Source organism: Pristis pectinata, chromosome 20 (genome assembly GCF_009764475.1).
Source record: "Pristis pectinata isolate sPriPec2 chromosome 20, sPriPec2.1.pri, whole genome shotgun sequence".
NCBI lineage: Eukaryota > Metazoa > Chordata > Chondrichthyes > Rhinopristiformes > Pristidae > Pristis > Pristis pectinata.
In genome coordinates this window covers 20,455,034-20,482,513 of record NC_067424.1, presented here as the reverse complement: position 1 = coordinate 20,482,513, position 27,480 = coordinate 20,455,034, and the positions used below count along the sequence as shown (strand labels likewise).

The 27,480-nt window shown below is 39.8% G+C and overlaps 1 protein-coding gene across 2 annotated transcripts in view; it reads right to left on the bottom strand.

Annotated features, from left to right (window-relative positions):
- LOC127580834 (chemokine-like protein TAFA-5) overlaps positions 1 to 27,480 on the bottom strand; it is a 265,787-nt gene that overhangs the window by 101,463 nt on the left and 136,844 nt on the right. For both annotated transcript variants that reach the window (XM_052034764.1, XM_052034763.1), the window contains exon 3: positions 8,208 to 8,335. In XM_052034764.1, coding sequence (XP_051890724.1) covers positions 8,208 to 8,335 — 128 coding nt within the window. The remainder of the gene's footprint in view (positions 1 to 8,207; positions 8,336 to 27,480) is intronic.

The window sequence follows — 27,480 nt, the reverse complement described above, 5'->3', positions numbered from 1 at the left end:
TATATTAGTTTCACCGTGATAAGATTCAAAGTTTTAACATCCTCAGCTGTATCCTGAACTCAATGATTTCTGGAAATATCAGAACAGGAACTTAAGATAATTGACAAGAGTTGCAGTGACAAAAGCCCTCTGGGGAGGTTACAAAACTTGAAGTACACGATGCTTCCATAATCCATTGTCAAACATGTGAGCTGACAAATTTCTCCAAAGTATGACAAATATTGGGGTCAATGTCAGAATACTCATCCTTCTGTGTTATAGATATCATTCCATTTATAAATTAGGTTGCCATTTCTGATCAAAGAATAATACTCGTCTCGGTATTCTTTAAATGGTGTAGGAATGTAAAAGGAAACACTCTGTTCCCTGCTGCATATTAAAGGAGCAATGAATGTCTCTGTTTATGGCCTATTTGTCAGACTGGAGGCTAAGCAAGCAAAGCAAAGGCAATATTATCCATTTCAAAGAGCTGGCATGGGGAAAATGGGCCGAATGTCCAATGAGCAGCATTAATCTATCTTAATTAGGTTATGTAAAAATATTATAAGAATATTTCAAAATACATTGTCCTGAGAATGTCCCATACATGCTTGCAGTGTGGGGGCATCACATTTGTGCAGAAGGATATTGTGCAGATTGGAATCTTGTTTTAGTTGACTGGTTTATCTATGGATTACTTCCCACTATAAGCAATAATCATTCAGACTCAGACAACTTGCTTCTCCTTGGTTTGTTCCCATTTATCCCAGAAATTCAAGTGTTTTTGACTATAGAGAGGGTGGGAAAAAGATACAAGTTCAATGGGAAAATTAACAAGATCAGCTATGTTCAAAGGAGGAAAATATCATGATTAAAAATAGTGGCGTTGCAAATCCTTGTTAATGGTAGTACTCAGTATCACATTGGTGCGTCGCTTGAAGTGCAGTACCTTCATTCTGTCACCCATGATACATTTCTATCCCAGTGATATTTCTCCTATTGTCTTTTTAAAAGTCATAGAATCACTAAGATTATAAACTCTTGACACAACCAGAAGTGTCATGTCTACTCTGGTTACTCTCCTTCCACAAAATCCAGAAAAAAGTAAACATTCTCTCTAAAAAAAAATAGCAAGAATTAGTAAGATTTCTTTATTGGTCACACGTACATCGAAATACACAGTGAAATTCATCTTTTGCATAGATTGTTCTGGGGACAGCCCGCAAGTGTCGCCACACTTCCGTCGCCAACATAGCACGCCCACAACTTTCTAACCCGCACGTCTTTTGGAATGTAAGAGGAAACATTGAACATTTACTTTTGCTCAAAAATTGAAACCATTACCAAGATCAACTAACATTTGATTTGAATTTAGGTAGTTTCTGTTTATGCTTGCCTACTTCAGTGTGTACTTCATGTTCGTCTGCAGTGAATCTGCACTGGAGAATATAAACTTGTAACCTTTATGACATCCTTCAAGTGAAGACAAATTGCCTCTCTTTTCAGTCCCTGAGAGTAATCTATATTAATAGCACACAACCTTAAAATGTAAGGTGCATATATACACTCCATTAGCAAGGTTAAATCCCCAAATACACAGTGTCATTTTGATTTTAACAAAGCTGACCAAAAATTGTATTAATTCTGGAAAGGGAGTTTTGATCAGATATCATATAAAGGAGTTGCAGCCTTGATGTTTACAGGGAGGTGGGGGAGGAGTAGGGACTCAGCTTGCTGCTAGAAACACAGAGGACCCAGCTAAAGGTAACAGTAGTACTCCAATACCCCACTTCCCATCAGCAACTGGGTAGATTGGGAGGTCAGTCAGGTACTGGGTATGAAAGACAGCAATAGAAAGTTGTAACCTTCAAGCAAAGTGGAAGATAATTCCTGGCAAACAAGGAAGATTGTGGAATGCAGAAGTTGCAGGGAGAGAGAGATTAGAGAAATATAAGTGAGGTAAAGCCCAGAAGTGGCAGAAGGACAGGCAGCATCTGCGAGACTGGTGTTGAGCAAGAGATACAAAAGGTGAGGCAGATATAGTGGGAGTGGCTGCCTTGGGAGAAGCCAGTTTGTAAAGGCCTGTGAGGTCAGAGTGCTGCTGTTGAGGTCAAAGTGCAGGCTTTGGTGAGCATTGGGTCTCAGTGAGGAAGGTGAGTACTGATCAGGCAAGGTGTCATTTTTTTCTCTTTCTTTCTAAGAAGGGACTGGGAGTAAAGGATGTGGAAGCTGGGGCAGGTGGTATGCTCCTCCAGCAGGATGTGGGAGATCAGGGACATTGACAATGCTCCTGATGACTACACCTGTGGGAAGTGTGTTCAGCTGCAGCTCCTGTCAGCTCCTGACTTACTACGGAGCATTTGGGATGTGGAAAATGTTGTAATAGCACATTTAGCAAGTTAGTCACACTGTAGGTACAGAAAGAAAGGAGATGGGTGATCACCAGAAAGGTCAGTGAACACAGGCAGGTAGTACAGGAATCCATACGGTCATTCCTCTCTCAAACAGGTGTACTGATTTGAATACTGTTGGGGAGATGGTCTCTCAGAGGAAAGAGGCATCAGCTGCCAAGTTTGTGGCACCACAGTTGGTTCTGATGCACAGCAGTTCAGGGAAAAGTCTAGGTGAGCCGCAGTGGTGAGGGATTCATTCATGAGAGGAACAGACAGGTGCTTTTGGAACTGAGAGTGAGACTCCAAGATGGTGTGTCAAGAGTTTGTAATCTTAGTGATTCTATGACTTTTTAAAAGGACAGTAGGAGAAATATCTCTGGGATAGAAATGTATTAGTAGTAAGGAAATTATTGAAGAAAATCCTAAGGGATAGGATTTATGTACTTTGGGAAGGCAGAGGCTGATGAGGGATAGTCAGCATGCCTTTGTGCAAGAGAAATCCTGTCTAACTATTATGAATGAGAATTTTGAGGACGTAATGAAGAAGATTGATGAAGTCAAGGCTGTAGACATTGTCTATATGGATTTTAGCATTGGCAGGTGGAAGTTAATCATGACAAGTGTGAAATTATACACTTTGGGAGACCAAATAGGGGTAGGACACATCCAGTAAATGGTAGGATGCTAAGGAATATTGATGATCAAGAGGGAATTTTGGGTTCAAGTCCATGTTTCCAGAAGATAGGACAGGGATGAAGACATATGGCCTGCATAGTCGGGGCACACAATATAAAAGCTGGGACATAATGTTGCAACTTTACAAAACACTGGTTAGACAACACTTGACTCAATGTATGCAGTTCTGGTCACCAAACAATTGGAAAGATGTGGCTGCGGTGGAGAGATTGCAGAACATATTTACCAGGATGTTGTCTGGATTAGAGGACATTGGATGGGGTGGGCTTGTTTTATCTGGGGCAAAGGAGGATGAAGGGTGAACTGAAGTTCTGTAAAGTTATAATAGGCATAGTTAAGGTAGGAAGTAAGACAAATCTTTTTTCCAATGGTAAAATTATCAAAAACAAAAGGGCACAGCTTTAAGTTGAGAGGAAGAAGCTTTAAAGGGGACGTGAGGATTTTTCACACAGAGAATGGTTCATATCAGTATTGATGTGGTGAACCAAAAAGCCAATTACCGTGCTGCACAACTTTATGACTCTAAGGGAATCCAGTGAGCTCCTGAGGGCAGGGGTTGACTGTAAGGCCAAGAGTGATCTGTGAGAAATAAATTGTAAGAGTTGCTTGAGGGAAATGATCACTGAGGAAGTGAGGAAAGATCACGGGGGAGTGTATGCAGAAGTGCCAGGGGTAAATATTCCCTCTTCTCCCGGTCTACAAGTAGTGTTAGAGAAGTGCTAAGTGCTAAGCAACTGCAGGTAGCCTCCCCCCACTCTTATTCACCTGGTCCTGAGCCTTGAGAAACAAAGACATTGTTAAATTCAAATGGCTCCCAATGTCGTAGGGCATTGCATTCCTCCCTCCTCACCACCTCTCCAGACTACATTACAGAGATGGTCCCAAACTCTCTAGGCCTAGAGGCATATTTGCTCAGGATAAGAGCATATGCTTCATATTTTTACCAATTCTGGGACTTAAAATTCTACCCACCCACCTCACCCCTACCCCAAGCTGTTGAATGCCAACTGCCATGCTGCAAAACACAAGACAGAGCTATATCACACCGATCTTTTATCAACTTTTTTTTCTTATTGATTGACTTTGCATACAGTGATCACAATTTTTTATGATACGAGGACTGGAGTAAAATCTTACACCTTTTTGTCTTTCTGGGTAACATTGGCTTTAACAGTAATTTGTAGCCTCAAAGGCTTGGCTGGTGAGATCAAGTCTTTGAGAAGAGATACCATCATAAGATGACAGATGCTTTTTGCTCTCCCCGCCCACATATTGCAGGCTTCCATTCTTGTTTCTTCTGCTATTGATCTGATGTTGTTCCTATGGCTACCTGAATCCAATTCAGTTGGTTTCCTTGCAATACAAGAAAATGTGGGGAAAAATTTAGCCAAAGGTAATACACATAGAGGGTAGACAAAACAGTTACAAAGGTTTTGCCAGAGGAATTTTGTCAAGTACCGTTGAAGCACAAAAATGGTGTCAGGACATTATTCAAAATTATGCAAAGAAGCATGAAGAGAAAAAGAAACAACGAACATATACAACTCCAGACATTTATGTTCAATTCTGCACTTAAAATATTCTCAACCCATCCCCACCACCAGACATAACAGGGATGGAGTTCCCCTTGTCCTCACCTACCACCCAAGGAGAATCCGCATCCAACATATCATTCTCCGCAGCTTCCACCATCTCCAACGGGATCCCACCACCAGGCACATCTTTGCCTCCCCTCCCCTCTCTACTTGTCTGCTCATCCCTCCCCACCGATCCCATTCCAGGCACTTATCCCTGCAACCGCGCTAAGTGTTACACTTGCCCCTACAGCTCCTCCCTCACCACCACTAAGGGTCCCAAACAGTCCTTCCAGGTGAGGCAGTAATTCACATGTGAATCCATTGGTGTTATTTACTGCATCCGGTGCTGCCGGTTCAGCCTCCCGTACTTCAGTGAGACCTGACGCAGATTGGGGCACCGCTTTGCCGAGCACCTTCGCTCCATCCGCCATAATGGCCAGGACCTCTCGGTGGCCAGTCATTTTAATTCCACTTCCCATTCCCAGCGACATGTCTGTCCATGGTTTCACCTACTGCCAAGTTGAAGCTAGACGCAGATTAGAGGTACAGCACCTCGTATTCTGCCTTGGTCGTCTCCAACTTGACAGCACCAACATTGATTTCTCCAACTTTCGGTAGCCACTCCCCTAGGTCACTCCCTCTTTTTTCCCTTATCCCACCAGCTCCATCACCCTTTGTCATTCCCCTCCCCCACCCTCTTGAACTGTCCATCACCCACACATTCCTCCCTCCGGTTCCCCTCCTCCCCTTTATTCCATGGTCCATTGTCCTCTCCTATTAGATTCCACCTTCTTCACCCTTTTTGTCACTTCCACCTATTACCTCCCAGCTTCTTACATCATTCCCACTCTCCCCCTCCTTCACCTGACTATCATCTCCCTCTCACCTGGATCCACTTATCGCCTGCCAGCTCTTGCTTCACCCCTTCCACCTATCTTTTTATATTGGAAATCTCTCCTCTTTCTTTCCAGTCCTGATGAAGGGTCTCGACCCAAAACATCAACTGTCCATTTCCCTCCATAGACGCTGCCTGACCTGCTGCTTTCCTTCAGCACTTTGTGTGTGTTGTTCCAGATTTCCAGCATCTACAGTCTTTCTTGTTTCTTAAAGTATTTTCTCCTTTTCCAGTGTGCTGATGCTGTTTCATTTCCTATTACCTCTGTTCCCTCCTAAATGTTGTGAGTCCATTGCCAGGTCCATTAGCTTCACATAATGAAGATTAATTGCTGCATTCATGGATATGAAGAATCCTTTATTTAATGTTAGTTCATTAGCTTTTATCCCTGCATTCTTGTACACATCCCCCTCCTAAAAAGTCAGGGCTACTGCTGCTCCATGGTGTTAGGGATAACAACAGTAACCCTGCCTTCATGTGTTGACAGTGAAGCTCCTGGGTAATTTATCTGCCAGAGCCACTGTAGGTCAAAGCAACTGCATTCTGACCATGAACTTCCAGTATTAGCTACTGGATGAGCTTTCAGAGCAAGAACCAAATTCTGTCCTCCTAAGCAAAGGGAAGTTGAAGTCAATGGCATTGTCTACCACTCTTAACCTGATTAGCCTAGCACAAACCAGGAAACAAAATGGATCGTGGAGACACAAGAGGCTGGAATCTGGAGCAAAAAACAAACTGCTGGAGGAACTCAGTGGATTGAGCAACATCTGCGGAGGCAAAGGGATGGTTGACATCTGGGTTGAGACCCTACAACAGGACGGCTACTTGATCCACTGAGTTCCTCTAGCAGTTTGTTGATTTGCAACAACATGGATTATTCCTGGTAATGCGGTGCAGGAGAAGCTAAATAAACTCACTTAGTAAGCAATACGAGAGAAAGCTGCCTCACCATATTAGAATGGACACCGGTAAGTATATTTGCTTCCCTTCATACTTTATCAAAATAAACTGAACTCATCACTAGTGTAAGAAGCAAAGTGATGGAGTTTACAACCTTTAGTCTTTGCTTGGAAGTGCTCATTCTCTCAGTTCCTTACATTGTTCTTTGCCACATGGCGTACATACAAACGTTTTTGTGAATTTTAGCTTATATTGCCATCAAAATTTTATTATTGACTTAATAAATATGGCCATGCAAATCTTGGAACATATGATTTATGCAGTATATCATTAGTTCAACCCTCTCTTCCGGTAAATCTGGCACCTTTTTAATTCTTTATCAGTTTTTCAACCCTTTAGCATTTGATGTTCCTGACCTTCATTATTTGCCCATTTTACCTTTAGGTAAAAGAGCAGAAGAGCTGTTACAGAATAATTTAAATTACAAAAAATCTGTGCTATATTTCCCTCTCATCATCAGAATAATATAACGTGCGCAACTTCTTTGCTTCAACAATAATAACTAGCACTTGAGAGCATTTTTATAATAAGTTGTAAGAAACAGATCAAGCCTTGTGATGTATTGTTATACTTTTCCGTGCCTTTGTATGGGGAGAAGACTGTCCACCTCCACCAAATATGTGGTTTATGTTGCTTCATTACTGTGCTTACCAGCACTTAAAGAAGTTCATTGATAAATTGACATTTCTCTGTTGACATCAAACATCTTCTCTAATAACAGAGCACTCTGCAGCTGGATTATTAAAGCTATGATGTTAGGAGCTTTGACCACTGCTTGAAACATGTTGGAGGATTATAATTGCAGGTGGGCTAAAATACACCACTACTTTGTCATGACAGCTCACAAATGACATCCAACTAAAAGCTTTATCTTCTCAACATTCTGCTTTGTTAATAGCCCAGATTTTCAAAAGAAAGTTACTCATATAACTGCTGATATTTCCCCCTGTAATGACAGAAACTTTGGGATTTCCCTGTGTGAAAGATCTGGAGTTGCTGTCAACTGCTTGCAACAGATGTGGTACAGAAACAGGAGTGATTATTGAGGACATGCATAATCCAGTAAAGTCATGGATGAATTTCCAGGTTACTATTTCTTATGCTCCCTGACCTTGTCATAATATCCTCTTATGGGCTATTATTTTCACTTTTACACTATCCTTTCCTTCCCTTCTTCAGGGAGGAGAATGCATTATTACAAATATGCAACATATAATTAAAAAATACTTCATATCTTTTCTCATAATAGTCAATATAATACTGTTAATAAAATGAGACACAACATCTTTTCATCCATTTCCAAGCAAAATATGTAAGAAGTGTACTTGCAAATCAACTGCCATTCCTCAGTGTATCACAACATGCTTAATACAGCAACATAGAATGTCTGCATGTATTTGTATTAGACAGCACTCTATGGATATGATAAATGTGCAAGTGCATCCTTTAGATATTGTTTATTAACATCTATTTCTTTTAAGATTGAATGTTTTCAGCCCACGTTTCCCTCTTGCATATTTTCACCATTGTCTGTGAAATTAAAACATGTTGATTTTGTTGCAATTGTTGTTAGGGTTAAATTTTACAGATTTTGAAGTTGCATGAAAATATAAGTTATTTAAGTCCCTGAAAATATTTTAAAAATCTGTAAATAAATAAGTAGTTCATTGGATATCATTAATGATATGAACCTTTGGAGATGCCTACCGTTATTGTTTTTATTCGACCACCTGGCTGCGTGCAGGTCCAGCCTGACTTGTTCATTAATAAACCACAGATTTCTCCTTCTGAACAGGGAATCATTTCACACCACTGCTTGCTCTTTACAACTCGAACTGTAAATAAAAAAGAGAATGGTTAGACCACACTGAAAAATGAATAATTGAAACATTCTTTCATAAATACAAAATGAAACTAAGCAAGTGCAGTGGGTTCACCAGATCACAAAATAGTGCATAAAAAAGGTCATTCGGCCCATGTTAATCATCCACGTAGAAGCAACCAACATTGCTTCTGCATTGCAGCATTCTGTCACACTGTAGTTGCAACCCTGGAAACACTGCTTGAGTTCAAATACAAAACAATGAAAGCCTTCTCTATTGCTTGTCAGTGTCCCAAAGGAAATGAATTTGGGCATTGTAAATGCAATCCTGGTGTAGTGGGCACTGCAAAAAGCTGGACATAATTTGTCACTGAATTGACAGTCTCATTAGCTAGCTAAAAGGATTGTAACAATGCAAAGTGGACAAAGCCACACTAGTACAGTATGCACTAGTCTTCTGAGATTGACTTAAATGTACATTATCAGGCCAATATAGATGAAGGCTTAGTCTGCATTTAACTAGGTTATACATGAACTGAAAATGTTTGATGCCAAGACTGGATGGCAAAATAAAAAGGGCTTTATTCAGTAACAATGCCAGATCTCAATCTTAATGAGCACATGAAATATAAGTTTGCTTTAGTGAACAAAAAAGGAAAGTACAAGATAGACAGACCCTGACAGAACGCAAATGAATTCTTTGCAACTATGTCCCTTCTTGTCAAGGAAAGCTGACTCTGTAGGGACTTCATCAAAGTGCCTGTCCAATCCTTCAGCAATCGAAGCAGAATAACAGAGCGAAGAGAAACCAAGAGGACAAAAGATGCGGAAACTTTATTCCTTAAGAAACAAATCTGATATTTTGTAGAAAGAATGCAAAATTTAGACTGTGAGAAAAATTGACATTTAAGCTTTGCTTTCATGGTTTATACAAAAGTTCAATTCCTATGTGAATTTATTTGGAAAAAATAATAACACATTTGGATTTTTATGTTCCTGGTAGATAGTAAATCAAAAGTGGGTCTTAAAATGGACAAAGTGCCCTCAAATTGATCAGTTGGTGCTAGTTTGCCCAGACCACTGATATGCTAATTGCTCTTAATATTCATACAGCTTTGAGGAACAAGTTAAGAAACCCTCTTCCAAGAGTTTATATGGTGGAGTTCCACATCAGTTCACTTTGAAATTTATGGTGAAGAAAAAAGAACCAAACAAGTATTTGCAATTAATTCCAGTTTCTATATTTACATTAACTTCACTGTGATTTGCACAAAAAAAATCAAAGACAAAACATAAATCCCAATATGGGATTCATGAGAAGAAAGTGAGCAATAGGGAACTGATATTGTACCAAGCGTTATTGTCAAAATGAGAGACACAAGACTTCTTTTACAAATTATGAGCATCCATTTTCCATCACACCTGATGAGCTTTGTGGTAAACTCTTTCCTGGTGTTTGCTTTGTCTTATTATTGTTATCATAAATTAGGTGCCCCAGCCACCTTGGATCGCTGTAAAATCTCCAGAAAGAGATTGATTGATTGATTGATCCACGAGATACCAAGCAATCAGAAAAAAATTGTGTTATTCTGCTTGCTGTGGATCAGAGTCGACTGCTAAAACAATGCAATTCCACATTCCACCATTAGGTCCATAGCCCCAGTTCATGTTCTTTTAGATTTGATGACAGTTTCTGCCACTACCATTCCTTCAAGCAGCGAGCTCCAGATCCCAACCATACTCCGGGTGAAACATGCCTCTTCATCTCCCCTTTAATCCTTCTACCAATTAATTTAAATCGATACTCCCTGGCTTTTAACCCCACTGCTAGGAGTAACAGCTCTTACCTATTTATTCTATCCAGACTCCTCATTATGTTCTACACTTGAATTAAGGCTCCTCTCTGTTTCTTTTATTCCAAAGAAAACAACCTTAGCCAATCTTTCCCCACAGGTACAATATTCCAGTCCTGATAGCATCATCACAAATCTCATTTGAATTTTTTCCAGTGCATTTTTCCTCTAATGTGGTGATCTAAGCTGTGAACAATCCTCTAGCTGTGGCCTAACTGGCGTTTCACACAGTTGTTGCAGCACTTGATGACTTGACTAATAAAGGAAATTATCCTGCATGCCTTTCTAACAATATTATTGACCTGCTGTGCTCTCTTTAAGGATTTGTTGTCTCCAAGTAACTCTTTTTCCTCCACATCCGTCAGATTCATCCATTTATTAAATATCCCTTTACAAGTTATGTGTTGATAATAAAATCTTCCGGAATAACTAAGAACTAAGAAGGATCATAGTAAGAACGGTGTAGTACGGTAGTGCAGCAGTTAGTGCTACTACCTCACAGCTACAGGGATATAGATTTGATCCTGACTTTGAATGCTGCCTCTGAAGAGTTTATATGCTCTCTTTATGATTGTGGGTTTCTGCTGGGCGCTCCAGTTTCTACCCACATCCCAAAGATGTGCTGGTCATCAATTGATTGCTGTAAATCATCACAATGTAGGTAAGTGGCAAAAGAAACAAAAGGGAGTCCATCTAAAGTCAATCTAAAAGAGAATAAGTTGCAGGGCTACAGAGGAGAAGGGGATTAGAACCGATCGGATGGCTCTGCAGAAAGTTGGCCAATGGGCTGAATGGCCTCCTCCTGTACTGCAATAAGAGCAAGCCAGGGTTCATCAGAGTTGTAGGGTACCAATTCTTTACAGCAGCAAAATCCTAGAGCTTTCAGATTCGATAGACTATGGGAGGGTGAGCGGTGCAATTGAGACTGAGAATAGCTCACTACAGTATGACAAAGCTTCACCACAGTTTATTACACTATTTGAGACTTCCAGATCTATCAAAGCCAACATGTTTAAAACAAAGCAGCCACTGTTTTTCGTAAGTACAATGATAGATGCGAAAACCAAAGAATTTGGGTAGGTATCAAAGCCAAGAAAGTGCTGAAGACCTTTTTGAAGTAGATCCAAATGTAGTTAAACAAAGAGATGGAGGAAGAAAATTGTAGATTATATGGGAAGGTGTCAGAAGGGTCTGCTGGAGACAGTGGAACAAAGAGACATGGGAATGAAGAGTGCTCCAGGCTGAGAGATGAAGTCTACGATGAAGAGATAGAGAAAATGAGAAAAGCAGAGCTGATAGAAACAGTAAAGGGATTTGTCATTGACCAAGCTCTGTTTGTCATAGAGCAGTACTGGGAGGATTTAGTGACATAAAAAATGCATCTCCATGACTTCAGATTACTAGTAGCCAAATAAGTATCTGGTTATAAGTTAAGATATCTTTATTAGTCACATGAACATCAAAACACACAGTGAAATGCATCTTTTGCGTAGAATGTTCTGGGGGCAGCCCGCAAGTGTCGCCACGCTTCCAGCGCCAACATAGCGTGTCCACAACTTCCTAACCTGTATGTCTTTGGAATGTGGAAGGAAACTGGAGCACCCAGAAGAAACCCACACAGACATGGGGAGAACGTACAAACTCCTTACAGACAGCAGCCGGAATTGAACTCAGGTCTCAGGCGCTGTAATAGCATTACACTAACCGCTACACTACCATGTCACCCACTATTGTTGCAGTGCAGGAAATGAGACAGCTAATTAAAGCACAGAAGCTCACAAACATTACAAAGAGTGTAGGACCTGAATCATTAACTGTTTGTCTTTCCACAGATGCTGCCTGACCTGCTAAGTGTTTCAACCATTTTCAGTTTTTATTTTGAATTTCCAGCATCTGCAGTTTTTCTGATTTTCACAATTTTAGAGATATTGATTGAGGGACAAATATTGGCTAGGGCTCCAGGAAACTCCACATCTCTCTTTCAAACTGTTTTATGGGATCTTTTACATTCACCAGAGAGAATATACAGAGCATTGTCTTGGAATGTCCATTTATACTTCCTAAAGTCACAAAAGAGGAACATAAAGCCAAAATGTTCCAACTCATAAGTCTGTTACCTAAAGATTCACAGCTGGCAGAACAAAGGACTTGCTTGTTAACTTGCAAAGTGAAATGTGAATAGAATGAAAGAGTTTTAAATATATGTCTGTATGTAATTACCGTAATCATTGACAAAACATACTGATGCAGCTTTTGTTTGACACCAGAAGTATTTGTTTAACCCTAGTTGAAATTTTGCTGCTAATGTTATCTTGGGACCAAAGCATTTAAGCAAATGGCAGTTGCATCATTTCTCTAGATTGTTAGGCTTAGAAACTTCCATGAAGATATCATTTATATTGCTTCTTCGTGGTCATTCAATTTCTGAATGCAAATTTCCATTCCATAAAGCTGCAAAATTAAATGTATTACAAACAAAATATTTTCCATTCTTTAGTACAAAATGTCTATAAAATTGTTTAAATTCTAACAACATTTCAGAGAAGTGCCCCATTTAACCTTAATGTGTACAGCAGACTTCGGAGAACAAGAGTGCTTTTGTGTTTTGATGCAAAAGGATCTGGCTAAATTCTTTTCTTAAAAATTAGGAAGTCTTATTGAAAATCAATGTGATCTGGGCTCAAAACTATCTTTTACCTCAAAGTTTGTCCCCAGTGTCTTTGAAACATGCATTAAATCACAATAGCAAATGGAACTTACTGAATGGCCCCTTGATCTTAAACAAATAAATATGAATGGATTCATTTATTTTAGCAAATTCATTGCAAATAACCATCCAACAGATCCAACCTCCACTCGAAAGTGTATGATGATGTCTCTGTGATTAAGCTCCATTTTACAAGACTTGCTTGTAAGTGTTGAGTGCTTTATGTGCAGCGTGCAACACATTCCATAGAGGAAGCATGACTAGAGTATATTACTGAACATTCTGACCTTGAATCCAAGACTGCTTTTGCAAAAGTAAACCACTGTGAAGAAAGACTAAACTGTTTTATTGTTCAAAACAAACTTCTGCAGTGAGGTGAGTACATGTTCTGTGTGCACTACAAACTAACTAAAAGATTGAAATTTCACTGCAAAAAGAGTTTTCAAAGTCAAAGTTAATTCACTGCTGAAATTTAGTATTGTATTATTACCAGCACAGAAAAAGACCATTCAGCCCACTTAGTCTGTGCTGGTGTTCAGAGACCCAAATTTGAGAAATGCACAAGTTATTTTATACATCAATTCACTTAGAAACTATAGTAACCATATTCTTGCCATCATTATTTCCAAGTGCCAAAACCACCTAAGAAAGAGGTCACTTCCAGTATTGTTATTGAACCTACTATTCAAAAGAAATGTGAAATCAAATAAATCCTATAAAGTCATTGAATGATCAGCCAAATTCTTTATGGTCTTTTATGTATAATCTTTTTTTTTGTCCTTGTTAATTTTTCTCACCTCACTCATCACACTTTCTGAAAGTGTTGATTTTTCACTAAGGCAGATTTCCCCATGTGTCTATTGCTCTCCTGAGCTTTGCACATGCATTTGTTTGTCTCAACATTGATTGTTGGCAGGCTATAGTTCTCCAGAGGCCAACCTGACAGTCCCAATTGTGTGCTCAACTCAACACATCCAACAGCTAAAACCTTGATCAAACTTCCTTTTCCTAACTTGTGAGGAGCAGCACCAACTTCATTGCTTCACCTGGCACATTGCCTGCGATCAGGGAACTCAACACAAACTGGGAGAAAACCTGACTTTTTTTTTGGCTTGCATACTCAATTACTCATTTAATGAATGCATAATTTCATTGTGGTTTCTCTACGTTACCCCATCTATATACACACACGCAATCTATATCAGTCTATTTACTTATGTGTAATTTTATTATCAGCTGTCTGATTACCAAAACCTTCCATAGTACTGTTTATTTCATGGATATTGATGTATTTGTACACAATGGTGATGCAAAGAAGTACAAGAATGCACGTGACGATGATGTGCCACAATCTACTTTTTCATTCTCTTTATTGCGTGGTGCAGCTTTTCCTGTTATTAGGCTTTACATTTAGGGGGACCTCCTGTAAGAAATGACACAGAACAAAACCATCTTTGGAACAATACATGTCCATTATGGTATCCACTCCATTTCCCATCTATTAACAATATATTTAAGTTAATTTTGATCCTTTTTACTGTAATGGCATATATAAAGTTGGAGGTGTGATACTTTGAGATTAGGAGCTCATGATAAGATGCCCCTAAAGCACATTTTCATTTGTGATGGTTGTGACAAATATGATCCTCTAATCACAAGACTACTGTAAACAAAAAAACTCTTGTTATATGGTTCATAGTGAGGAAGAAATTGTGTAAGAATTGGGAATATTATCAGGTTAATTGATTTTTTTCATGGGATTCCAGAGTTCAAAAAAATGTGAACAGGGAAATTTGAAGAATAGTGGGACAGATGGAGAGGATTAAAGGGAGATCCCAGTACTTGGGAACATTAGTAATGAAAGGAAGCATTGAGGATAAAGGGAAAGGGTATGGAAACAGTGAGTAAAAACCTAAAGATAGGGAAAGTGCATAAGCTTGGGATTTAGAAGAATTTAGGCAAGGCCCAAATGGAGCATTGGTAGGGACAATCAGGAAGAATTGGTTATTTTCTGGGATCACTTAGTATTGAAGGGAAGTGTACTGAAATGTAATAGTTCTGAATAGAGTATTAAAATATATCTGCACATGGAAACGGGCCATTCTATCCAACAGTTTCATTGTATTCCACATGAACTTCCTCTCATTTCTTTTCTTCTAACATATTCTTCTATCCCTTTCCAATTCCTTCACTTAATCAGCTTCCCCTTATCCATGCTATTCATCTCAATCTACTCGAAGGCAACAATTCCCACACACCAACTATTCTATGAGTAAGCTTCTCCTGAATTACCAATTAGACTTTAAAAGCTTTGGAATATAACTTATTTTTCCAATTTACTAAGAAACTGATTACTGTTGCTGAATATAACTGGTAAATGGTTTTGTATATTTTCTTAAGATTAATTTCTAATAATTTAAATTTGAGTTACTAGAGGTGGACTAGATAAACTCTTCTTCAGCTGTATTAATCAGACTGCTCCAGGGTTTCCTAATTAAATATATTAAGAATATTTAAATTATGTTTTCAATTTCATATTAAAACTCTGTCCTAGAAATTAGATTCTTGGCAGATTTTATATTTAGCAATATTTTGATTAATTTGAGCAGAAACTTGAAGAAAACTTCTTGAAATTGGTGTGATTTTCAGCGATTGCTCTCAAGGTTGAAAATCATTTTCAATATTCCAATAAGTTTTTTGACAACTAATAGTTGAAAATGTTTGCTTACAACTTTCCCAACATGGGTGGTCAATTGTAAATGATAACAAAACTACTGCCAGTCAGCCAACTTATACCCTATTCAAATGAATCAATGGAAAATCACACTAGAGGAAGCACTGAAACAGAAAACTTCTGGCCAATGCTACAGAAAATAATGTTTATAGACAGGCAGTGTAAACAATAATCCCAAACTGACATATTGGTTTAAGAGGAGCTTAATATTACCTAAAGCTGTGAGCAAAAGTATATCAATTTTGGACTCACATTCAAAAATCTAGTTAGTGTTTACAGGCAGAAAGCTAAAGTATCAATTACCTTTGCAGTTTGGTTAATAACAGCCCAGCGCATCACAGACACCAGTCTCCCCCCTTTGGACTCTGTCTTTACCTCTTGTTGTCTTGGTGAAGCAGCTAGCATAATCAAAGACCCCACCCACCCGGGACATTCTCTCTTCTCTACTCTTCCATCGGGTAGAAGGTACAGGTGCCTGAGGGCATGTACCGCCAGACTTAAGGACAGCTTCTACCCCACTGTGATAAGACTATTGAACAGTTCCCTCATACAATGAGATGGACTATGACCTATGACCTCATGACCTCACGATCTACCTTGTTGTGACCTTGCACCTTATTGCACTGCACTTTCTCTGTAGCTGTGACACTTTACTCTGTACTGTTATTTTTTTTACCTGTACTATATCAATGCACTCTGTACTAACTTGAAGTAACTGCACTGTGTAATGAATTGACCTGTAAGATCGGTTTGTAAGACAAGTTTTTCACTGTACCTCAGTACAAGTGACAATAATAAACCAATACCAATACCAAATATGTATTGAATACAAAACCAACTATCACTTTCAACATTTTTAGTGATAACTGTCTTTTACCTTCTTTTAAAAAACTTTTCACTTCTTCAACATGTATGCAATTGTGCAGAACATAATAAACTCAAGGTTTCTTCATTTATTTCTTTCATAAAAGGATGGCACAGTAGCATAGCGGTTAGCATAATGCTATTACAGCACCAGCGACCAGGGTTTGATTCCCGCCACTGTCTGTAAGGAGTTTGTACGTTCTCCCCGTGACTGCGTGGGTTTCCTCCGGGTGCTCCGGTTTCCTCCTACATTCCAAAGACATACGGGTTGGTAGGTTAACATGGATGTAATTGGGTGGCACGGGCTCATTGGGCCGGAAAGGCCTGTTACCATGCTGTATAAATTCAAAATTAAAATTAAATGTATAAGTTCAAAATTAAAAGTTTAAACAAAAAATTCTTTATTTGCAAAATTAACATTCTACTTCTGCTAGCATTTATGATTCGGTGAGAATTCCATCAGAACTTAATCAGAATTTAATCAATTCCATCAGAATCCTCTCTCTCTGCACAAATTGATCATTTCTCTCTGTTAGTGTAGCATCAACTAAATCAAATCCAATCAATTGCAACTTGTTTTACTCACACTGTTGATTATTCCCGGATGTGTAAAGTAATAATAAATGCCTGCCAGTTCCTGACATAAATCCCTATTTCAGTCTGCCAGTGTTTACTAATTATGCTTTGTGCAAGTTGTAAGTAGGAATTTTCAAACCCAGTATTAGTGAAGTGCAGTAAGGCTTTAATGGTTCCCACATACATAACATAAATTCTACATTAAGTATTTATTATTATCCAGCATAACGGAGTTGTGAAAGCATCATAAGTCATTTTGTATATTTGAAACCTGCTGCTAAATGATGTGCTTTGCCAAACTTAACCTTGCTCTCTGGCCTTCACTCTCTGTGGGGAAATTATCAAGGTGGCTAATTCAATAGTCCCCGAAAATGAGCATTGGGATTTCAGTGAAACTCCAAACATTACTTCAATACAAGGAGGATGCCAACTTCATGCTGCCTGCTCATTTACATGATGGCTGCATCCAGCCAGCACTAACTATGTGTTGATTAGTTGCACATCCCAACAGGGGGCCAATATTGTGACTAGCTCACCCCAGTTAAAGCTAGCCTGCATGACTTAAAGCAAAGGTTAACTTTGGCTACATTGTTAGAAAATGAAAGGTTATTAAACTCTTATATTCTTGCAGGTAAAATGTATCAAGTATGATGGGTCATTTTGATTTTTGCTTATGTTTGGTCTAAATCATTGGACCTGGATAATCCCACTCATTGCTTGGTGGCTATTGAGTGGGTACTTGGATAATTTACTCTGTGCGATCTCATCTATTTGGTCCAACAAGGGAGTCAGCAGAGCTTTGTCATAGCAAGGCTTGGAGTGATCTCGCACTTCGATTTAGTTCAGTTATAGAAGGATGATGGCCAACAATTTCTCTCTCTGTACGGTTGTGTCTATGGTCAGATTCGACCAGTCACCTCTGACTGCCTTTGGTGAACACCTGACGGGCTTCAGCTGTCAGCTTGTCTGGGATTCCCGTGCGGTGCACCTGTCACCAGCAAGTACTGGAGGCAAGGTGACCAGTCTTCGCATCCACCGATTTCATAATTTCATTGGCTAACATTTATAGAGAACTGGGGGTGAGAGAAACAGCAAGAAGTTTGGGAACAGATTTTGTTAAACCCTAGCTCCAGCAACTCAAAACAAATTGTCAGGCGAAATGTGGTAGGTGAGCAAACTGCTTCTGAATTAGATGCCAATTAGTCAAAAAGACTCAGACTGCGTAACTTTTCCAAAATAATTGAATAGGTGACTATTAAAAGCTATCACAAGTAAATAGCATTATCATTTCATGGTATATACCAATGCACGGTAGTGTAGCGGTTAGCGTAATGCTTCACAGCGCCAGCGACCTGGGTTCAATTCCGGCCACTGTCTGTAAGGAGTTTGTATGTCCCTCCTGTGTCTGCGTGGGTTTCCTCCGGGTGCTCCGGTTTCCTCCCACATTCCAAAGACGTAGGAGTTAGGAAGTTGTGGGCATGCTATGTTGGCGCCGGAAGCGTGGCAACACCTGCAGGCTGCCCCAGAACACTACGCAAAAGATGTATTTCACTGTGTGTTTCAATGTGCATGTGACTAATAAAGATATCATATCTTAAATGTCAAGAGTATTCAATAGGAACACTAAAGTTACAGATTAATCAGCCCACAACTAAGGCACTGAATCATTGTGGCAAGAATGTTGGGCAAATGCAAATGGTTTTTGTATCACATGTAAAGGCTGCAGAATGTTGACTACAAGATCAGAGATCCTGTTGCTTCCCAGACACCTCCCACCATTCTGCAGCCCAATGCGCCAAGAAATTCTCGGCATTGCCTGGCTTGACAGTAGCAGATTGCCTGACAACAAATTGCTCAGCACTGGTGCAAATTACCAATGTATGAAAAAATCCAAAGCTCTGCATTTCGGCAATCAGTTTAACCCTCTACCGGTCCACCAATCTTCCAACTCAAAGTGCCATTAGTTGCTGCAGCTTCAGCTGACGGTGGTTGATCAGACGATCCAGCCCATTGTTTCAATAGAGGTATTTAAGAAATTGCTGAACTGCCATAAAAAATATCACTTGGTGATTTATATGTTTACTGTCGGTGGTGAAAGAGCCAACACAGAACTAGACAATGGTATGAACTTGTCACTTTAGAACAATGAGGTGATGGGTAGACTCAGATGACAGGAACTGCTGCACACAGAGATAAACTGTTGGCCAGGATATTTTTACAAATGTAGTATGAAGGAGTAGAAGTTCAACCCAGGCTAAAGTCCACAATTTTCTTCTTAAACAGTTCCTTGGGATTAGGGTTGACTTGCTTCCACTCCAGTTTTATGGATTCCAAGGTGACTGATGAAGACAATGTAGGAACTGCAGACTTCCACGGGTGGGGCGGATGGGGAGTTTGTGAGTGGAGTGCTCATTCTGCTGTTTATGCAGGGCTTCTGTGTGCTCATGACTCATGTACCTGAGATTATCAGTTCCATTCAAACGTTCTTTCCCAACTTTGAGCAACCATAGATCAGGAGTCGGTAGGGACATTGCATTTTTTCCAAGGAAGCTTTGAAAACATCCTCTAAGCATCTCCTCAGTTCACCTAGCGATCTCTCTCCAAGACAGAGCTTGGAAAGGAGTGTCTATTTCTTGATTCTGCTGTTAGGCATGCAAACAATGTGGCCTACCCGGTGGAACTGACTGAGTATAATGAGGGGCTCAGTGCTGGGGATGTTGCCTGGGAAAGGACACAAACAGTAATTCACTTATCCTTCCAGTAGATTTGGAGGGTTTTGTAGAGACACCACTGGTGGTAACTCTCCAGTGTTTTGTTATGCCTGCTGTAGGTAGCCCAAGTATCAAAAGCATACAGAATGGCAGAGATCTCTGCCACTTAATAGGCCATGACTTTTATTACCTTTTGTGTAAAGATAAATAGCTAACATTTTAAGACTGGGACCCTTTAACAGGTACCAGACCTGAAACATTAACTCTTTCTCTTTCCACAAATGCTGCCTGATCTGTTGAATGTTTCCAGCATTTTCTGTTTATATTTGAGATTTCCAGCACTTACAGATTTTTTTTGATTTTCATTGACATGATTTTTGTGTGAGATCTGATGGCTTGACCGTCAAATACTGTTTTCCTCAGTTGGCCAAAGGCTATGTGGCCCACTAAAGGCCTAAAATCAGGATCAACTCATCGCTAATGTACCAAACAGATAGGGAAAATGATCCAGAGGCTGGATTTCTAAATCATAGCCAAAAAATGTATCAGAAGATAGTTTAAGATAAATGAAGACATTCTATTAATTGATTTAACATCCATTGCCACCTGTTTAGATGCACATTATTTCAAGATTAGCTGATAGCAATGATTTGCATGTGGTGAGATATTGGCCACATGTGCAAGGGAAAGAAAGAATAACACTGGTAATGGCCTGCTGATTCCAGATTCTCCGTGAGGAGAGTGCCTGGTGATCGAGGCCCACACTTGCTGAGGATCAGTGTCCAAAGCTACATGCAAGCAGTCATGCTATAGCCAAGAAGGCAGCACTATGTAAGTGCACTGGGTAAAGCAAAGGCACATAGAAGACAACCATTAAAGGCATGTTCAGGGGTGATTAATTGGGAAATGGTGTGGTTAGATTTACAAATTTGCCCAATTTTTTTTAAGGTTGGCATCGTGGCCAGTTGGATGCTGTATGAACACTAATAGAGGAAAGATAAGGAGTAGAACTGCTGGTAAATGGAAAACTGGACCTTCATTTATAATTGAATGTTGTTCAAGGACATCACAGATAGGAAAGGACAGTGCAGGTTACTGCTACCCTTCGTCTTCCTCTTGCTACTCACTCTGTGGCTGGTAGCAAGGGGTATGCTCTCATGTTTGTGTAGCTTAACAGCACCATCACTGTCCATCCACAAATTCATAGAGTTATTCAACATGCAAATAAGCCCTTCAGCCCAATTTACCATGCTGGCCAGAATGCCTATCTATGCTAATTCCATTTGCCTGCATTTTGCCTATGTAACTATCCAAATGTCTTCTAAGTACTGTAATTATATCTGCCTCTACCATCTCCCCTGACAACTCATGCCCTTAACCCACTATCTTCTGTGTGAAAGACCTGCCCCTCAGATCCGCTTAAATATTGCCCCTCTCACCTTAAGCTAATGCCCGCTAGTTTTAGACTTCCCTACCCTGGGAGAAAGACTGTGACTGTCTACCCTATCCATTCCCCTCATAATTTTATAAACATCTATGAGGTCACCCTCCTCCTCAGCCTCCTTCTCTTCAAGGAAAACAGTCCAGCCTTTCCATTCTCTCCTTATAACTCAAGCCCTCCAGTCCAGTCAATATTTTTGTGAATGTTTTCTACTCCTTCCATTGCTTAATCACATTCTTCCATTGGTATTGGTTTATTATTGTCTCTTGTACTGAGGTACAGTGAAAAGCTTGTCTTACAAACCGATCGTACAGGTCAATTCATTACACAGTGCAATTACATTGAGTTAGTACAGAGTGCATTGATGTAGTACAGGTAAAAACAATAACAGTACAGAGTAAAGTGTCACAGCTACGGAGAAAGTGTAGTGCAATAAGGTGCAAGGTCACAACAAGGTAGATTGTCAGGTCATAGTCCATCTCATTGTATAAAGAAACCGTTCAATAGTCTTATCACAGTGGGGTAGAAGCTGTCCTTAAGTCTGATGGTACATGCCCTCAGGCTCCTGTATCTTCTACCGGATGGAAGAGGAGAGAAGAGAGAATGTCCTGGGTGGGTGGGGTCTTTGATTATGCTGGTTGCTACACCAAGACAATGAGAGGTAAGGACAGAGTCCAAGGAGCGGAGGCCGGTGTCCGTGATGCGCTGGGGTGAGTCCACAACTCTCTGCAGTTTCTTGTGGTCTTGGGCAGAGCAGCTGCCGTACCAAGCCGTGATACATCCAGATAGGATGCTTTCTATGGTGCATCGGTAAAAATTGGTGAGAGTCAAAGGGGACAAACCAAATTTCTTTAGCCTCCTGAGGAAGTAGAGGTGCTGTTGAGCTTTCTTGGCTGTGGCATCTACGTGATTTGACCAGGACAGGTTGTTGGTGATGTTCACTCCCAGGAACTTGAAGCTCTCAACCCTCTCGACCTCAGCACCATTGATGTAGACAACTGCATGTACACCGCCCCCTTTCCTGAAGTCAATGACCAGCTCTTTTGTTTTGTTGACATTGAGGGAAAGGTTGTTGTCATGACACCATTTCACTAAGCTCTCTATCTCCTTCCTGTACTCCAACTCATTGCTGCTTGAGATACGACCTACAATGGTGGTATCATCTGCAAACTTGTAGATGGAGTTAGAGCAGAATCTGGCCACACAATCGTGAGTGTATAGGGAGTAGAGTAGAGGACTGAGGACGCAGCCTTGTGGGGCACCAGTGTTGAGAATAATCATGCCGGAGGTATTGCTACCTATCCTCACTGATTGCGGTCTGTTTGTTAGAAAGTCAAGGATCCGGTTACAGAGGGAGGTATTGAGCCCTAGGTCTCCGAGCAATAGTTCTAGGTCATCGCAATAGTGACTTAAACTGCACACAATATTCCAGGTGTGGTCAAACCAACAATTTGCCAATGATGTGTTTTATCACAATGTGTGTCGCAGAATGGTTCTCATTGTACATACACTGCCAATGTGTGCATTGGTTGCACACCACAATCACCAGGTAGATCAGCAGTGAATAGTCCTCAATTGTCCTATTGTTGGTCATAATAACCAGACATTTAAGGTACAATGGACTGCAACTGAATGAAGGCATTTTAACTGGTACCAAGATATCTGGATACAAGATATCTTCATGATTGCAAATGGCCTCACCCCTGCTGGAATGTCAGAACCTAGATTTTTCTGCCCAAAGCCACCAGATAATAACAACTTAACTCAGCTTTTCACTCGATTTCATGTTTCTGCTCTAGCTTTCAATCAGTCAATCTAGTTCAATGCTTGATACCCTCTCTGCCCTTGCTCCCTTAACTTCCCGCTCGATAACTTAATTTTTCTGCTCGCCTATCTGCAGATAATATCAGTATGGTTAAAAGTGATCTATCTACTACATGTCTGTAACAGTTCAGCATCAAACTTGAAAATATCTGAAAACTGTCACATTTGAAAGCTTGTACAATCACATTTGGACCTCATTGTATCAAGTAACTGCTACATAATAGATTCACTCTGCTGATTTATTTAAACATTAATGGTTCAAAACTAAACCAAGTACATGTCAACTATGGTGCAAGGCTAACCAACCAACACCTTATATGCTTCAAAAACAACAACTGGCATCTAGCAACTTCAGCAAAACAGCACAATCCCAACCATCAAAAACCTGTCAATACCTTTCAGCCATCATGTTGTTCCTTCATCTTGTCAACTATGCCTAGACAAGAAGTACAGTTTGTACAATAATAAATAAGGCATTGCTCAAAGGTAGTCAGGAAGCCTGAGCACATGTAATGTGCTAGAGGACTGCATTTTATGGAGATATAATTTATAGCATTTTCATTCCATTGGAACACAGAATTATAATCAAGGTGCAAAGTACTTACCATTATTCTTGGAACATATCTTTTCAATAGCCATTTTAGTCCGATTTCATGGAAATATTGTAAAGTTATGTTACAAAAATAATAAAAGAGTTGTTTAATTTTGTCTTCTCAGAATAATCATTCTTTTTATTAATATAATTTTTGATGACTAAAGTAAATCTTTAGAATAGCATGGGATGTCTGTAACATAACATGAGTAGAGAATGATCTGCATTGTCTATTTAATCAAAAGGAAGATTGATCATCTGGCTGTGTTTTAATTTTATTAAGACTGGATCATAAAATCACGATGGCAATCTTAATTCTTTTGAAAATAACATTCATTGATAGTACTATTTTTTTATTAAATATGAGGGTATTTTACGTTCCTCACATTTTGAACTTCAGTAGGAGAGATCAGAAGGAAGTATATGATGGAATTCCTACACTGTTTCCATTGCATATCTTAAAGTGAAAAGGATTTATTCTCACCTGGTTACATGGAGACTGCAGAGGAAATTCAAGGGGATATAGATAGAATAAGCGAGTATGCAAGGGCATAGCAGATGAATTATAATGCAGACAAACCTTAAGTTATCTATGTTGGTAGAAAAACAGAAAAGCAGAGTATTTTTTTTAAATAGTAACAGACTGAAAGACAAAGGTATTCAGGGGAGCAATGGTGTTGAGTGTCCTTGTTCATGAATCACTGCTTTATATACAGATGCAGCAAGCAATTAGGAAGGCAAACAGTATGTTGATATTTATCATAAAAGGGTTTGATTGTATGAATAAAAGCATCTGACTGCAATTATATAGGGTCTTGGTGGAATGTGCTTCTGGAATATTGTGTACAGTTCTAGAATCTCTACCTAATGACTGATATATTTGCACTAGAAGGAATACCATGAAGGTCTACCAGATTGATTTCTGGAACAGGAGGGCTTCAGTCCAATAAGAAGCAGTAAACACACTGGACTAATACCGTCCAGAAGTGGAAACATGCAAAAATTCTCATATGGCTTGAAAGGATGAATGTTGTTTCTCCTGATGGACGTGCCTAGAACTGAGAGCCACAATCTCATAATAAGGAGCCAATCACTTAAGATGCAACTGAGAAAGTTCTTCACTCAGAGCATAGTGAATCATTGGAAACCTCCACCCAAGAGAGAAGTGAAGGCTTAGTTGTTGAGCATATTCAAGACAGAGAGCGATGGATTTGGAGCATTAAGAGAACTAAGGAATGAGTTGTAAGTACAGAAAAGTGTCACATAGGTGAAAGATAAGCCATGACCTTATTGAATGGTGAAGTAGGCACAAGGGGCAAATGGCTTATGCCTGCTTTCTCCTTCTTATGTTTCAAGACTCTTATTAATACAAATCACACATTTTACAATGGCTTTAGTTAATCCAATCAATTTAATATTGGTGTTCTAGGTGAAATGAAGGAGAGAGTGCAATTTAAAGCAAATGGTGGTATTAGTAGATGCAAATTGACTGGAAATAGACTGAAGGCAACATGTTAATTATTTAACATTTTATCGAAAAGCAATTTTAGAGATGCATAATTTTTATCAAATTATTACCATGCAATCAATATACATGAGCACCACAGATAGCAGAAACAGCCATATAATTCAGGTGTTCTTTACTGACTACACACAATGTTGGACTGCTGCCATTTTAAAATTGACCATGAAGTTATTGCTGTTGACTGCCTCTTCAGTTCCCGACATGAAAAATATGGCTGCATTAGAGAACCATACATCATGACTCATAAAGTAATCCATGGGTCGTCCATTCCGACATATAGGGAACTCCAAGCAGAGTTGGCCACTTGGGCTGAGAAAATCTCTGTAGCAGCTATGATAAGATAGTTGGCATTGTGTCAATTATTTTTACGTCCTTTATTATTTACTGTCAGAGAGATAGGAAAAGAAATCAGGATTGGACCTATTAATCAAGACTGTTTATCCCAAGGTCCCAGATGCCGAGTTGCCTTAGCTACATTATTATGTTCATATTCAAGGAAGATATTGATACAACAAAGTTCAAGTGGCATGAGGAGAGAATTGAAAAATGGTATTGAGGCAGATGTTCACCCATATCTGTGCTGAATGGCAGAGCAAACTCAAAGGCCCAAATGGCCTAATCCTCCTCGTTCTTTCCATGTTTCTATGCTTAAGAACATAACATAAAAACAGTAGAATTAGGAGTAGGAGCAGTGTATCTGACTCTTCGAGCTTGATCTCCCATCCATCAGAATCATTCTTCTACCTCATCGCAATTTTCTGTACTCTCCCTATACTCCTTGATATCGAGAAATCTCTCATTCCCTGTTTTGACTGAATTCGGTCATGAGTCTCAGCAATCCCCTGGGATAAAGTATTTCAAAGATTCACCACCATCTGAGTCAAGTCATTACTCTTCTGGCCCCACGTGCTCAAATCAGGAAGTGGGCTTCAAACTCAGGACCTTCTGCTCCAAATGCAAGAAAGTCTTCAAATGAACTGAGCTCACATTAATCCAAATGAAGGGAAATAATTCAAGATTAGTTCATTAATGCTAAGTATTCAGTTAGCAACATGTGAATTCTTTATATCTCCATGCAAACATCCAATTATGCTGAATATTTTAGCACCAATCACATTAGCATCACATACAAACTTGTCAAGTATAAGAAAATTAAGAATTATAGATTCGTAGAGTTGTACAGTATGTCCTCTAGTATACAGTTTGTCCTGGACTGGAGGGTTTGAGTTACATGGAGGGACTGAATAAACTGGGTTGTTTTCTCTGGAGTGAAGAAGGCTGAAAGATGACCTGATAGAGGTTTATAAAATCATGAGGGCATAGATATAGTAGATAATCATAGTCTTTTTCCCAGGGCAGGGGAGTCTAAAACTAGAGGACATACAGTATGCAGGCATGGTAGTGTAGTGGTTAGAGTAATGCTAGTACAGCGCCAGCGACCCGGGTTTGATTCTGGCCACTGTCTGTGAGGAGTTTGTACGTTCTCCCTATGTCTGCGTGGGTTTCCTCCAGGTGCTCTGGTTTCCTCCCACATTCCAAAGACGTACAGGTTAGGAAGTTGTGGGCATGCTGTGTTGGTGCCAGAAGTGTGGCGACACTTGCAGGCTGCCCCCAGCACATTCTACACAAAAAGATGTATTTCACTGTGTGTTTCGATGTACATGTGACTAATAAAGATACCTTATCTTATCCTTATCTTGTATTCCCGTGAATCTTTTCTGCGCTCTCTCTAGCTTAATCTCATCTTCCCTATAGTTTTGTGACCAGAACTGCACATAATACTCCAAATGTGGCCTAAGCAATGATCTGTACAACTGTATCATGATGTCCCAACTCCTATACTCAATGTCTCAGCCAATGAAGGCAAGCATACCATATGCCTTCTTCACCACTCTGTCTACCTCTGTCGCCACTTTTAAGGAAACACTGTGTATATGCTGGCCTGATTTAACTTCCTAAAATGTATCAGTTTGCACTTGTCTGAGTTAAATTCCATAGCCATACCCTTGCCTACTTTCCTAGTTGATCTAGATCCTGTTTTAACTTTAGACAGCCTTCTTTGCTCTCCACTATACCACTAATTTCCATGTCATCTGCAAACTCACTAATCATGCCACCTACGTTCTCTTCCAAATCATTTAATTTATATGATGAACAACAAAGGACCCAGCACTAATCCCTGTGACAAACCACTGGTGGATAGCAATATGAATAACAACAACCCCCCCCCCCCCCACCACTAACACCCTCTACCTCCTACCACCAAGCCAATTTGCGATCTCACCCTGAGTCCCATATAACCTAATCTCCTGGACCAGCCTACCATGTGGG